Raw genomic sequence first — 16,287 nt, forward strand, 5'->3', positions numbered from 1 at the left:
CAACCTAGTGTGTTACGCGGTAGATAATATATAAACAGTATTTACAAGTGCGGTAGTTCCTATATGTTTTCATTCAGAACTGTAATGTCGTCAGGTTGGAAGGAATAAAGAGGAGTCGGGCCATTCCGGTGGGCGGCACTGTGAACCAAGCAGTGAGTGAGCGCCATAATGATTGCGCTTCACTAGGAGAAGCGTGCAAGACAACGAGGCGCCTTGGAAGCGCTGGTGGTGGAAGTTGTGTGAACGCCATGACCGACGTCACTCCAAGCTTCGTGCATTGCAGCAAGAATTCTTGAGTGCAGTGTGCTTGTCGACAACGCGAAGTGTGTTCGAGACGGAAAACGAGTCACGCGCTGAGCATAGACATGATGCTGCCTCTTATTACTTCACAAGACGACGGGGGTAATAAAGAAGGGCTACCCACGACACTCAATAGTGGTGGTGTTATGGATTGGCACCAAATCGTGGGTGTTTTCTCATCAGGAAGATCAGAATAAATCTACGCAAGTAAATTGTGAAAACGTATTTTCGAGTGGCCGCTGTCGATGTGTCTCTGAATTGATGCCTTGAACAGCGAAAGTGGGTTCAGTGTCGGTGGTTGGAGTGGCGCTGCGAGTTTCCACTGGTGTATACGGACCGGCGTAAACTCTGCAGGTGGTTCAGTTGCCCGGGGCTGATAGTGTATCTTAACAGCTTTCAGCAGTGGGTCTGACGGTGGACGAGGCAGTGGCCGGCGTCGAATCTGCGACCGAGAGAGTTGAGAATGACTCTGGTGTCAGTACCAGAGCATCAAAAGCAGGAGCCCTGTATTTTGGGTTAGAAGGTCTCTTCACCGACGAGTTTATGGACGTGGGATTGTGGCCTCCATCGCTTGTGTGACAAATTGTCAGCAGGAGATGGGTGTGGACTGGCTGTGGTGTGGACGATGTCCTATAAAGTGATAAGCCAGGTACCAATGTGTCGCTTTTGGGAAAAGAACGACGTTTGATGCCATAAAACAGGAGGACGGGATCTCCCAGATCATCGTATAGGTGAGGGCTCCAGGAGAAGTGCGTAAAGTGGCATTTAAGGTCATGTGAAACATGATATTCTAATACATCGTACATGACCCCTTGGATTCACGTGTTGTGGCGGTCCAAGGCTGCCGAAAGTTTCTCGAAACGAGACTGTTGGCGAGAGGCCTTAAGTGAGGGCAGTGATGGGTTCAACTGCGGCTGGCAGGCTTACGCTGGCTGGAACAAGGCCGCGGAGCTCAGAGGCAGCGCTGGTCACTTGTGCATTGGTCAGTAATCGCAAATTTGTAACGACATGACGGCGTCTGACATAGAAAAGCTGTAGATGGTGGTTTATTGAGCAGACAAGGACGAAAACGAGATGCCGAAGCAAAATAGTCGCCATGGCGTCCAGCCAGCCGGAAGCATATTCTTACAAGGAAACGTATATTTGCAGATATTTACGACGATTACACGTGATGACAATGCCTGACACACTGGCGGGCTGGGACCAGTTTTTTTGTTTTGTTTTGTTTTACTGGGATGTTGGCTCATACCCACTCAGGGGGATTGGCCAAGAAAGTGTAGTGCAGTTTTTCTGTGATCATTTTAACTATGTGTAATGAATAGGTATTATAATAGGACTTATGTAAAAATAAAAACAACATAAAAAGAGCAAACGAAAAAAAATCAAGTTGAGCAATTTTGAGATTTGAGGTGTTATGATTACTACTCAGCTGCGTTTACTTCACTCTGCCCTGGGGAGTAATAAATATTTTTTTTGATTGAAGATCACAAAGGTATACACTTGGTTGCCTGAATATAATCGCAAACGGCATTGAAAGCATCCCCGTGGCAATGTCCCAAAACTGAGGCACCGAAACTTAGCGCCGTTTCCGCCGTCAATCTAAGGCCTATTTTCCTAAATGGCATAACTAGTAACCTTTTTCTAAGTATATCGTAGCGGCGACAATACAAAAAATAATGATCTAGTGATTCCATTTCTCCGCAGAATGCGCAGAGGGGTGATGTCTGACCAGCTCTGTGTAGATACAGCTGGGACCAGTCTCTTTCCACTTCGTAGTCTTTTTTTTCAGGCAGGGACCCTCTACCGCTTTGTGCCCCAATCCCACTACTGCCTTGTGGTACTACCCCGTGGCGTTAAAGCGCCCACCCGGTGCTTGTCACAAAAGGGGAGTGTTGGGTGACACATAAGGCTTCAGTCTTACAACGTGCACAACAGTAGACGGTGGTGGCATTGAGTGCGCTTTGTCTCCGCTTGCTGTATCTCGTATGTGAGGTTGGTGATCTTGCGCAGGACTTTGTATGGTCCGTCATAGTGAAATAGAAGTGATTTCTGAGAGAACGATGTGACGACACGGGGTCCACAAGAGTACGAGAGAACCTGGTGCATACGAAACTTCACGGTGGTGACGATCGTATCGATCCTTTTGAGAGGCTTGAGAAAGTATGAGTCGTTCTCGGGCAATCTGTTGTGCTGCGTCGGCTCGCTCTATTGCATCACGGACGTATGTGACAGAGGAGCTTGAACCAGCGGGAAGGAGTTTATCAAGAGGCAGAGAGGGTTCCCGTCCTTAAAGAAGGTAGAATGGGGAATAGCCTGCGGTGTCATGTCTGGACGAGTTTTAAGTGAAGATGACGTAAGGTAACGTTGCGTCCCAGTCTCGGTGGTCTGGAGAAACATACATTGACAACATGTCCGTGAGAGTGCGATTCAGGCGCTCCGTAAGTCCATTAGTTTGTGGATGGTATGCCATTGTGAACTTGTGGTTTGTGGAACAGGAACGTACAATATCCTGGACGACGCGAGATAAAAAGTATCGGCCTTGGTCAGTAACGAGCTCTCAAGGAGCGCCGTGATGCAATATGATGTCATGCAGTAGAAAGTCGGCGACATCGGTAGCGCAGCTGGTTGGAAGAGCGCGGGTGATCGCGTAACGTGTCGCGTAGTCGGTCGCCACGGCAACCCATTTGTTCCCGGATGCAGAAGTGGGAAATGGCCCGAGAAGGTCGAGCCTTACGTGGTAGAATGGTTCAGCAGGGATCTCAATAGGGCTAAGAAGGCTAGCTGGAAGCGATGTTGATTGTTTTCGACGTTGACAAAGGTCGCAGCTGGCGACATACTTTTGCACAGAGCGATATAGGCGTGGCCAGAAAAAACGGTGCCGGACGTGATCATAGGTGCGGGTGACTCCCAGGTGACCAGCGGCAGGTTCATCGTGAAGCTGTCGGAGAACATTTACACGCAAATTGGAAGGCACGACGAGAAGGCGGTCAGGACCATTAGGGCGCGTGTTGTGCCGGTAGAGAACACCTTCATGAAGGAAATACAAGTTCAGAGAAGTGGGTGGAGTAGCCGAACTCACGCTTTCTATGATGGGAAGTAAATCCAGGTCGCGGCGTTGCTCAGAAGCGATATCAAGAAAGTCTGATATTGATAAGACGCAAGCCTCCGTAGCTCTCTCTGTGGCGTCTGGTGGATCCACTGGATACCGTGACAGGCAGTCGGTGTCTTGATGGAGGTGACGAGATTATTACACGACCGAGAAGGTGTATTCTTGGAGGTGGAGAGACCAACGACCGAGACGTCCCGTGGGATCCTTGAGCGAGGAAAGCCAGCAGAGTGCATGATGTTCAGTTACAACAGTAGAACTGCGGCCTAAGACGTACGGGCGAAATTTAGTGACAGCCCAAACAAGAGCAAGACACACTCTTTCGGTGATGGAATAGCTCCTCTTGGCAGGAGATAAAAGGCGACTGGCGTATGCGATAACACACTCACGTCCATGCTGACGCTCAGCTAAAACAGCACCGATTCCGTGGCCACTCGCGTCCGTATGAATTTCTGTCGGGGCAGTCTGATCGAAGTGGGCTAATATTGGCGTAGTCTTAAGGGCTCCAATGAGCGCCGAAAATGCAGCACTCTGAGGTGAATTCCAAGTAAATAGGGCGTCTTTTTTATGAAGCTCGCTGAGAGGCCGCGCAATATTGGCGAAATTGCGGATGAAGTGGTGAAAATAGGAGCACAAACCAAGGAAGCTCCAGACATCCTTAGGAAAAGAGGGCACGGGAAATTGAGTCACTGCGCGAATTTTGTCCGGATCGGTCTGTACCCCAGGTGCATTAACGAGGTGACCAAGTACAATTATTACGCGGCGGCCCAAAGGGCATGTGGAGGAGTTCAGTTGGAGACCAGCGTTGCGGAATACTTGGAGAATACTGGACAGTCGCTAAAGATGGCTTGAGAACATCGATGAAAAAACAATTATATCATCTAAGTAGCATCACCAAGTGGACTATTTGAAGCCGCAGAGAAGGGAATCCATCATGCGCTCAAAGGTGGCCGGCGCATTACAAAGCCCTAACGGCATTACTTTAAATTGGTATAACACATCAGTGATTACAAATGCTGTTTTTTTCGGTCCCGTGGGTCAACAGCGATCTGCCAATAACCAGATCGAAGGTCAATGAACGAGAAAAACTTTGCGCCTTGAAGACAGTCAAGGGCATCATCTATTCTTGGTAAGGGGTAAACGTCCTTCTTAGTAACCTTGTTGAGATGTCTATAGTCGACGCGAAACCGCCATGTGTTGTCCTTCTTCTTGACAAGTACGACCGGGGATGCCCACGGACTAGATGAGTGTTCGACGACGCCTTTGGCGATCATTTTCTCGACCTCTTTCTGGATGACAGAGCGTTCGGCAGCGGAGACGCGATAAGGGCGGCGATGAATGGGGTTGGCATCGCCGGGGTTGATGTGATGGGTCACAACTGATGTCTGGCCTAAAGGGCGGTTGTAAAGATCGAATATGTCCGCATAGGATGTTAACAGACTGTGGAGGTCTTGTGCTTCGGAGGGCGAAAGATCTAGTGCTATCAGTTTGGCAATGTCAATGCTTGACAGGTTGGGCGCAGTGAGCAAGTTGACGTGCGGAGTAGGTTGCTGAGCCGACAGTTCAGAAATGTCACACTCTTGCAACGACGACATGACGCCTAGTTTAATACCAGCAGGCAGCACATGCGCGGAGAAACCAAAGTTCAAAAGAGACAGATGGGTCTAGTTGTGGCGTACTCTCATCACGGAGTGCGGGACAGCAATGGAGTGCTTTAGCACAACATCGGTAATAGGTGAAACGCTATAATCACCATCGTGCACAGGCGGATCGCACACGAGCTGCACGTAAGTCGCAGCTTGTGGCGGAAGATGCAGGTATTCTGTGACACAAAGGCGACTTTGAGCATCACAGGCAACAGCGGCGTCAAAAGGCAGTTCCAACTGAAGAAGACCCGTCGAGCAGTCGATAAGGGTGGAGTGCGCAGAGAGAAAGTCGAGACCAAGAATCACGTCATGTGAGCACTGCTTAAGCCCCATGAACAATACGACGGTCTGGCGCCCAGCAATACACACGCGAGAGGTGCACCTGCCAAAAACGGTAGATGTGCTCCCATCGACAAGCATTACTGCACAATTAATAGAAGGCGTGATCACTTTTCGCAGTTTAATACAGAGAGCAGCGCTCATGAATGAAATTTGTGCGCCAGTGTCTATGAGGGCTGTGATGGTAACGTCATCCACCAAAAGGTCCAAAATAATGTGGCGTGTAGGAATCGTTAACAGAGGATTTGCAGAACGGGTCGTTAATGCAGCGTCACCTGCGGGAGCTTCATGGTCTAGTTTCCCGAGGTTGAGGGCCCAGGTTGTGCAGGGGAGCTGGATCGAGATTTCATCAGCGAGAGAGATCGGCGGCCTTGGGGTGATGGTGACCGGCTGAACCTTCGGCCCTGAACGTTAGTAGGAGCAGGCTGTGGATCGTACGGAGTAGAAAAGCGGCGAGAATTGCCTTCAAAGCGACACCGTGTCCCAGTGTTCCAAGATGAATTGGATATCCAACGATTGCGACAGTAGCGTGCGATGTGGCCGGCGCGAGAGCTGTGAAAGCAGATCAGCCTATCATTCGACGTTCTCCATTCAGCAGGGTTGCGGTAGCGGGAAGGGTACACCGGAATCTGGTTAGCAGAAGCCGAGCTCTCGGTAGTGCGAACAGCGCAAACAGTTGCGATGCCAAGATTAGCTAATTCTTAGCGAACGACGGCTTGGATGAGGGAGAAAGTGGATGCGTTGTCTTGAGCACCGTCGGAGGCGATGGCTGCAGGAGCCATTGCTTCGAGTTCGTGGCGAACGATTCGGGTGACATTTTCGGACGATGTAGCTTGCGTGAACTTGGGGCTGTCTTCACAGGTCGAAGTGGCTGCAGTATTAGGCAGACGCGCAAACTGGTGGGTTTTGCGACGGTTCTTAGCGTGTTGGAAGCGCTGACATTCCTTCACAGCCGCGTCGACAGTGGCGAAATGCTTAACGATGAACAGATTGAAGGCGTCATTGACGATTCCCTTTGGTATGTGAGCGATTTTGTCAGTTTGGCTCATGTTCTCGTCCACCTTTCGACAGAGGCCCAATACGTCCTGTATGTAAGATACATGTGATTCCGTCGATATCTGCACGCGACATTCCAGGTCTTTCCTCGCGGCCTGCTGTCGCCCAAATGGCCTGCTTAATAACTCGACAATCTTCAGTTGGCAAACGTCCCAGCTGGTCAACTCCGACTCATGCGTCTGATACCAGGTGAGCGCCGTATCCCGCAAGTAAAATACAACGTTGGCCAGCATCAACGTAGAGTCCCACCTATAGTATTCGCTCACGCGCTCGTACAATGCTACCCAATCTTCACCATTCACCTTGTCCTTGGCTGTGCCCGAGAAGGTTCCAGGGTCTCGTGGAGGCAGGAGAATCAGAGGAGGCAGCTGCTGTTGCTCTTGTGAGTGGGCCTGTTGAGCCATTGCAGGAAAATGAAGGTGGCGACCACTCCGAAGTTCCGTGTTGGTTTGCCGGGAAAGCCAGGTAGGCGTACCCCGCACCTCCACCAATAATCTTACAAGGACACGTACATTTGCTGATATTTACGACGATTACACGCGAAGACAATGCCTGGCACACTGGCGGGCTGGGACCAGTCTCTATCCACTTCGTAGTCTTTTCTTTCAGGCAGGGACCCTCTACCGCTTTATGCCCCAATCCCACTACTGCCTTGTGGCAATATGAACAATCTAGGCACCTCGCGCCACGAGTCACAGACACTCGTCGTTTTTTGTTGGCGTGCTGTCCGCCACTAGCGCTCCGCCACAATTGGCTCCCATGATCCTTTATTGTACACGTCGCCCGTCACTGCCACAGCCACTTTTCGCCACCCCTTCGGTAATCGCTTCGTAGCCACTTGCACCAGCTGCCAGGCAGTCATATGTTCTCACCCTATACGCCAACTCAGGACATTTCTGTTGACAGTATACCGCCAAGGTCCAGCTGTTTCCTGTCTGTGCAAGGTCGTCGAACACGTTAACCTCTCAGCCTTTGCTCTTCGTCCACGTACTTTAGCAGCCATGTCACGTCAGAAAACTAGGCGGCGGAGCTCCTGGGGGTGACGCTGCAACTACAGCTCAGCCTTCAAAACCTCTACCGACCTTTCCTGCATGCGCAAAATTTACTGGACGTGGATGTTGATGGTGTTCATGTCAGAGTTCTTGTCGACACAGAGGCGCAGCTTTCATTTATGAGCGCTGCTCTCCGCCGAACCCTCGAAAAAGTTCTCACAACAGCAGCGAAGAGCATAGTACGAGTCACCTATAGTGGCACTGCACCTGTTGTCGAAATGTGTACAGCTTGTGTTGCCGTCGGTGGCCGCTACACGATTCTCGTATTTATCGTACCTGAACAGTGCCCCCCCCCCAACCTCATTCTGTGCATCGACTTTCTTTTAAAGCACGCAGCCTAAATTGACTGCTCTGAAGCTGTTGATCAACTGGATCTGCCCTTCTCTGCTGACGCCGCAACTTGTGCGTCACCTCGTCTATGTTCGTGTGAGTTCACTCGCTTGTCCCCACAAGTTGCTACAGCTATTCTCCTTACATTCTATCCCCCTATATCAGATGGTGACTATGTCGCGTTGCCGCTCACCAACGTGGTTCTGACGCAAAACATTGTTCGGCCAAGCTTCATACTCTACATGAAAGCGAAAGCGGGGTACGCTCTCATTGTCAATTTCGCATTTCGTCCACGCGCGCTTTCCATTAGCATCATGATGTAAAACGACCAGTCTCTTGGACAGACATCTGTCTTCACTCATTGCATCAACACTGGTGACGCAAGCATGATTTATGGGAGACCATATCGCGTCTCTACCACAAAAAGGACCCTCATCCAAAAAGAGGATGACAAGGTGATAGACAATCAAATCACTGAACCATCTAATAGTCCGTGGCCTTTACTTCTTAGTCTTAGAAAAGAAAAAAAAAAACACAACTCATGCCGCTGCTTCGTCGACTGCTGTCACCTCAACCGGATAACAAAAAACCTGTGTACCCAGGCAGCAAGAAACGTTGGACCGATTTTGGGGATAGATTGGCAGTTGCTGCCCCGAGGACAGACCAGGGATGTTAACGTAAAAAGGCTACCTAGATAACTTCAGTCCTGCTCACTGCGTCAGCTGTGGTCTTTGACGTCACTCCGTTTTGACCAGCGTGTTTCTCTGTAGTGCTGCACAGACGTGCCTACGCTTGCTCTCATCGCTCAACAGACATAAATTGCCGAGCCCTACGAAAGTTTTCTTGTCGGGCTAGTGTTTCTGTTGGCAACTTCAGAAGACCACCTCTTTCTGTGTACGCCAACTGCAGTGTGAATGTGTGATTCGTTTTTGCACTGGGTATTCGTAATCTCTATGGCTGGAATTTTGAACGGTTGGGTGACGTGCGTGCCGAGACAGGCACGCACGTCATCCTCCGTTTTCAAAAATAACTTCTGGATAGCGCTCGTGTCTGATGTGGCTCCGCTGTACTGATTGAGGCACTCTAACTAGGCGCCTTCAGAATACAATCCACCAATTTTCTCACGCAGAACATCAAATAAACGTTTTTTTCACTCTGTCGAGACGCAAGACTATTGTCTTTTGACAAATATAGCAGTGAAACATACAGATGTCAGGGCCGATTTTTTAATAAATACACGCCTGACTTTTAAAAATGTTTCAAATTTCCAATCATGGGTTAAACTCCTTGTGCATAGGCAGGATAACCAGGGCGCTGACTCGATTCATTGAGCTTTATGATGACTGATTTTTTTTGTCTGGCTGAGCACCTTGAAAAAAACCGTGGTTGGGAGGTGTAAGGGTACTTCGGACACCTTCACGCCGGACAAAAACGTGGCTCGCTGTGGTCAAGTCCTTGACAAAAAATTGGCCCGAATCTACAAGTTACACTGTAAATGTCGTCGAAAGACTATCTTGCGTCTGGAGAGAATGAACAAAACATTTATTTCATGTTGTGCGCAAAAAAATTGGTGAATGGTATTCTGCAGGCGCTGCGTTAAGAGTGCCTCGAGTGTGTGGCGGAGGTGAACGAGTGCATCTAGGCACGTTATAAGCAAGTGCCCCCTGGCACTAATCTTCGAAACTGATGTCGTGGAGACCGCGGAGAAAGATGCGCGGCAGTCTTGGGGGGGGGGGGGGGGGATAAAGTGTATAACGCAAAGCGGTGGGCAAGTGCCACCACCGTGACGTCGTGAAAGCGTTGGAAACGCTTTTTTGAGCATCGCTTTGCACTTTCAGCGCAGCGCGATTAAGCGCTACATTCCTTAGAGTTACTTGTGTATGCCTCTTCTAGTAAGAAGGCAGACATAGAAAACATCGAAGTGTTGTTGTGGCACCTCAGATATGTGCAATAATTGGCTTTTAATTGACAATCGCACAACAATGAACGTTAAACCTTGGGTAATATTGGTGGGCGCTGCGAATGCGGTTGGCCGTGTGGTGTCGTTTGAGGTATCGTTAGGGCGGACAAACAGACAAATGTACAGACAGACAGACCAAAAGCTTTCCGTCGAAGGTTCCAAGAAAGACTATCGCCTTTAAAACGTCTGTCGACGATACATCATGACTAGAGAAAAGACGCAGACGTCTCTGTTCTCTGATTCAAGGGCTGCTAGTGTGATCTTACATGTAGGCATTGCGAAGCACTCGTTTACGACTTTGTTGCTTCAACGGGTTTGGGACTTTCCAAGCCTCTGGCGCAACAGAGGCTGACCGTAAGTCACTAAAAGCGTCTAAACGGTTCAAATGTTTCAACGCACTTTGCCCCTCTTTAGTGATGTACTCGATTTTCATCATTATTCTATACCACTAATACATTATCCCCAAGTTGATGCACAGTCGGTTTCAGAGCCTCGTGTACGGCGGCGCCGCCATGTGTCTGTCTACAGAGTCACATCCTGCCACGCCACACTTCCAATGCACGTGAGCGGGATGAGTTGGGGCGGGAAGAATGCGCTTAAACTGCACCGTTTATTGCGACAAACGGAGGCGCCGTAAAGGTGGTACTGCGTTCGTTCTTCGGGGAAGCTTGTTGCTGCAGACGACGCACGCCGTAAAACGGAGGGAGAAAGTGTGGAGGGTAAGGTGTGGCCGATGCGCGGCTATCGCTTCTATTCCGGGATACGGCGGCCGGGCGTAAGCAACGATCTTGCACATCGCAGGGTTAAAGTACTCGCGGAGCAAAACGATAAGCGTTGGACCCTGCAGGCCTACCCGGTGTTCCACCGTTGCAGGCTTGCATACACACTCGCGAAACAAATAAAAGCTCAGAAAGAGACCGTAAAATCAGCGGCGACAAAAAAAGTACCAACGTTGTTATCAGCGTAACCTCGGTTGTCAAACTCGTGGGCAAGCGTGCGCCCTGAGCAGCACGCGAGCAGCGCGAGGACAAAGGCGGTCGTGTGACAACCACCTTGCACGCGGCGCTTAGGCCGTGGAAGGGGAGGGGGACAGAAAGCGAAAGAGTTTTACGTCAGAGGGGGTATTTTCCAGGGACAAGCGAGTCATTTCAGGGAGACAATAAAAAGGGAAACCCATGGGGCGTCCATGCCGGCTCCCATGTCTGCTCAAGTGAAGAGCTAAAATAGCTGCGTACGGGCTGGTGAACGTGGTCCGAGTACAGGGGCCGCGAGCAATGCAATATACTTCTGTAGAATCGGGCAGGTGAATTTGGCGTTCACGTGCTGTCTGCATGTGCTCTTGACACGCGTGCTAAGGCAGGCAGGTGCTCCAGCTCCACTCCGCTTGCATCTCTACGCACATTTCGTCGTAAAACGACGGCGTCCAGTTCAGGATCAATCCTGCCACCTACACCTATGGGTCGCCAGTCGTACATCGTGACCGGTGTTGCTAACGGACATGCCGCAGTACAGGTGAGTCACGGCGACGAGAACTCTCTGTCTCAATGCAATGGCGCCATGAGGATGTTTCGATGAAATTAGATTTTGCAAAGCAAACGACGACTTAGCAGATTTGAAAGAAACAAGCCTGACTCTGTACTCTGATCACAACACGTCATTTGTTGTACGATGCAATAAATTCACATACGCAAAATGCATCTCTTTACACTAAATTCAGGAAGACAGATGCGGAATGGCGGATGGTGCGTTAGCCTATATCACATTTTCAACCCGGAAATTTTCAATTCATAGAAACAATTTTGTCTCTAGACAAATCCTGACTGCACGTAATAATATGGTATAATATCCGCACCACTGGCGTTCAATTTGTTACGGTTTCTGTAGCGAACAACATAAGGAACGTTTGCGTAAAGCACAAACAAGAATACAGCTACAATTTCAAAAATAATGATCTTGTGTGATAGTTTAAAAAGAATAAACGTGAATATTCATGGAAGAACTTCATGCAAAGCTTTCAGATAGAGTCCACAAAAAACATGCCCACAAGACAAGTAGCTAGTTTGAACTCTAGATAGGCCAGTTAAGCTTGCAGCGAACAGCAGTAGCGGTTGAACTTTCATGGCTTATAAATTAGTAAATGGTGAGCAGAAGCAGATCTCTTTGTGCAAAGCTACATCCTATGAAAAGATTGTTTGTGCCACTGCTGAGTGTATCGGCAGATCATGTCACACATATGAAAGTAAGAACAGTGTGCCAGTTACAATACTTTGCTTGAGCGTGCAACCCAAAATAAGGCACCACTCGAACATTGTCTGCGACCCACAGCGCATAAAAAGTGCAATTTTTTTACATGAATGTCGATGCTCAATAAGAACAAAAAATGCGATTATATGCTGTCGGTGTGTTTTCATTACATTATTGCCGTCCACTTCTTTATCAGTAATAACAGCTCTACAGTTGCAAGGTCGCTGACAATGAAAAGGAACGGTTATGCGCACGCTGAATCCCGCTTGCTTAGAAGTAGGAAAGCATAGACCAAGTTTTTAAAGTCATAAATGTATTTTTATCACCTGAACCTATACAATGATTACAGCGCTCCCCCTCCCACCAAAAAAAAAAACTTTTCGCTACAGGAAAAAAAAAGGATGTTAGTAGCTGCAGTCATGCTGGATACAAAACTTTGAACGGAAGTGAATCACTTGCTGATTGCGTCACAACAGCAGTGAAGTTAGATCGCTCATTTTACATACCAGAATCAAAACAATGCATCAAATGAACATTGCTGCTCTCAACAGTATTTCCCAACAGTTTTTCCAGAGTTCAAATTCCCTATCTCTAAAGATGTTAAAAACACACTGGTTCATGAAATACGTATAAAGATCTAAAATATATTTATTCATTTATTACGTACTGCCCATCTTGAGGTTCAAGCTGTTGGGCAGTTTCAAAAGGACATAAATAATACGGAGAGTGACACAAGAGATTGTTTCGTGTGGGTTAGTAATACAGTGATAACAAATAGAAAACTTGACGTGGAAAACTATGGTTTAACTAATGCTAACAATATGAGCAATGAGAAAAAAAGGATGGTACATATAAATACTTCGTTATATTGTGCAAAATCTGTATACGAATTACTGACTACACAATAAAAACAAAAATTAACAATATTTTCACAGTTTACGCAAGAGCAATATAACTACATATGCATGCAATACAAACGATGCGTACGAAAATAAAAACAAGAAAAAAACACTGCGATAAAAGAATATGAAACCTCAACTGGCAAGGCAATGCTATTTCGATGCGCAGGAGAAATTGATACTGTTAGGATGACTGAGTTATTTCGTTCCTATGTGAGGTCATGCTTGAAACATATGTATACTTGTAAAGGTCTGCTCTGCAGAAATCAGGTGTAAAACATTGCGCGTGATGATGCCATGCGCGTCAGTTAATAAGGGTGTCACGTAATGAGGTGGGTCAATTGCAAGCAGGCTGTTGAGAAGAGAAAGAAGAGAAGGAAGAGAAGAAGAGGGAGAAAGAACGCGTGGTAAAAATGAACTGGAATGCTTTCGTCTACATTATTTCCAGGCATTTTATGCTTGTTTGAGTGTATTCGTTTCATATAGCACTGGCCTATTCTATCTTCTGTCCTAATAAAAAGCAATAGGACAGTTTTCAACATTGCTAGGGGCATAGGGAAGCTTAGGTTTTAGAAAACAAAGGTTTCTGAATGCAGATGAGCGAATGATATTTATATGTATAATTTACGAGAAGGTAGGTGTTATTGTAACACCTAAGTAATTGTAACTGTCGATTTCCATAGGCGGCGAAGAACAAAGCTGATAGGTAAAACACAGGGATGTTTTTACGCGTTATATGGAAGTGTACGGCATTGGAAAATATTTCGCATTTTTCAAATTACTAGAATACATTATTTCAATTGTTCTTTAGCTGAACGTGAGCAAACGGATGTAACATTTTTTAACAATACACAGTCATCTTCAAACAATGCCAGGGCTTACTACATTACATATGCTTTTAGTATAAACAAAAAAAACAAGGGGGGGGGGCAAGACACTACCTTTTGTTACCCCTGAAGTGACTGATAAACTATCGGGAAGTTGGCCTCCAATGTAAGTATATTGGTTGCTATTATTCAGGTAAGCAGAAATCCATTGAGGTAAGTGTTTAGGAATGTCAAGATGTCAGGCAGCCATGTTCAGTCGAAGCTTTAAACTTAGTTTCTATTGCTGAATCTTGTCGAAAGCTTTGTTAAAATCAAGAAATATTACGTCTGCTTGGTCATTAGATTTATGAAATGAAAGGAACGAGTGAACTGATCGATTGATATGTGAGGTTTAACATCCCAAAACCACCATATGAATAAGAGAGACGCCGTAGTGGAAGGCTCCGGAAATTTCGACTACCTGGGGTTCTTTAACGTGCACCCAAATATGAGCACACGAGCCTACAACATTTCCGCCTCCATCGGAAATGCAGCCGCCGCAGCCGGAATTCGAACCCGCGACCTGCGGGTCAGCAGCCGAGTGCCTTAGCCACTAGACCACCGCGGCGGGGCGAACGAATGAACTACCGTTATTAGTTGGACTATTGAATACCCTTTTCGAAAATCATGCTGATAGTGTTGGTGCGGCAATATTTTACAGATATTCAGGCACACTATCAGCTATAATATTCTCTACAAATTTGCAGCAATCAGGAGTTAGTGGAGCTCGGCGATGATTTTTATAATTGACCTGTCATGGTTCAAGGAAGATGACAACCCAGGCTGTTTTCCAGTCGTTTGTAAATTGTGCGGTCATCAGTGAAATACGTTAGGAATTTCTATGAGACCACAACAACCCTCAGTTGTCAAGTTGAGTAGCATATCGAATACTCCATCATAGTATTCAAAACTCGCATGTGATAGCTCGAACCTTGTTCCGTCACGTGCGTATACAGTCGCAACCGAGTTCGCACTTCAAAAGCAGCTGTTGAAGTATTGAGCTGTGTCACTCCTATCTATCACCGGCTGCTTGTCAACTGATATATTGGTAACTGTTTTTTTTCATGTTTCATGTACTGCCAGAACTTATCAAGATATTTATGACAATAATAGGCGATATCTTTTGCTGTGTGAAGTGCACTTGTGAGGTCTCCCTTGCATGTGCCTTATTTGGTTGTCCTCGCATATTTCTTTGAAATATCTTCATCTTGCGTTTGGAATGAATTATTTTGCTGTTAAACCAAGGCATTCCCTTTCTGACTTTCTTTAGTTTATTGGGGAAAAGTTATTTAGATAATAGTGGCACATTTATTGGAACCTTTTACAAAGTATTTGAACGCTTTGCTATCGGAGTCATACACTCAAATTGGCATGCCATCGATATTGATTGCGTCCTTGGCATGAGTAAATCCTTTAAAAGAATGCGCAGAGATCTGCTTATACTTTTGTTGTTGTTTAAGCGGTGAAGATACGTTTACGAGATTATGATCAGAGAGCCCTGGGTCGACTTCTGTGCTTTAATCAGAAAACTCACTCTGATGGACCCCAAATTCAATACAGAGCTAGATGAATTCTGAACACTAGTTGGTTCATGGACTAACTTCTCTAAATTATACCTTAATATATATCAAACACACTGCTAACATGTTTGTTATGTGAACTATAGGCAACAATGCCTTGCCATTCTGCTTCAAGGAGGTTAACATCACCGAGCAATTTTGTTATTCTTGTGCAATAACATTCCAATATGCAGCGTCCATAATACATCAGTTGTGGCATCCGGAGGTGTATAAAATAAGTACATAAAACGAGCCACAGAGCAAGTTTAACAAGGCAATAAAACGGGACCTCATTGATTTGGTATGATAGCAGCTTTGTGTAATTGGTGAAAGCGTTGCTTGTTCGCTATCAGAGTAGTAAGGGCTTAGTTCGCGCGAAACTAAAATAAGTTAGTAGCTCGTACACAACCATTTTCATGTAAGCATCTCTTGCTAAGATGCGTGCAATTCTCATGCAATGTTGAAAGTAAGCGGTTCACCCTCGTATTCACAAACGCTCCTCGACTCAACTTTCACCTTTCACTTGACCGAATTAAGCAATGCGCCGCAGCTCGGCTCATAATGACGCTGCGCTACTCAAAAATCGCAGCAGATTATCGCAGATATGCGGTGACTCCGTGCCTAGAGACGGCGCTCCCATAGGCTTTCTCAAGTGGAGGTGAAGCGTTAAGTGAAGGCATGTTCTAGAATATGGGGGTCATTCTCTCCTTCAAGAAATAAATTTCTCTGTCACCAAATGACAACAAGGCATGCAGATGCTTGTTATCCAACCTACCATGTTGGAAACGTTGCACCGTACATATTCTCACCTCTCGTGAGTAGCTTACGTGCTGCGCCATTTGTGTGAATTCTGATGGAAGGAGCGGAATCAATTTCCTCATCAGTTAACCAATCTGGTTTCCTTATGCTGATGGCCGCTGCATTGTGGCA

At 46.9% G+C, this 16,287-nt stretch overlaps 1 protein-coding gene across 5 annotated transcripts in view; it reads left to right on the plus strand.

Annotated features, from left to right (window-relative positions):
• Window positions 1-10,870: 10,870 nt before the first annotated feature.
• The window catches only part of LOC119177780 (putative thiopurine S-methyltransferase), a 428,663-nt gene continuing 423,246 nt past the window's right edge, over window positions 10,871-16,287 (plus strand). Inside the window, exon 1 of one of the 5 annotated variants that reach the window (XM_075868630.1) lies at window positions 10,871-11,301. In XM_075868630.1, coding sequence (XP_075724745.1) covers window positions 11,288-11,301 — 14 coding nt within the window. In that variant the 5' untranslated portion in view covers window positions 10,871-11,287. The remainder of the gene's footprint in view (window positions 11,302-16,287) is intronic. The other 4 variants (XM_075868279.1, XM_075868504.1, XM_075868574.1 and 1 more) reach the window with 4 other exon arrangements.

This window comes from Rhipicephalus microplus, chromosome 1 (genome assembly GCF_043290135.1).
Source record: "Rhipicephalus microplus isolate Deutch F79 chromosome 1, USDA_Rmic, whole genome shotgun sequence".
Classification (NCBI taxonomy): domain Eukaryota; kingdom Metazoa; phylum Arthropoda; class Arachnida; order Ixodida; family Ixodidae; genus Rhipicephalus; species Rhipicephalus microplus.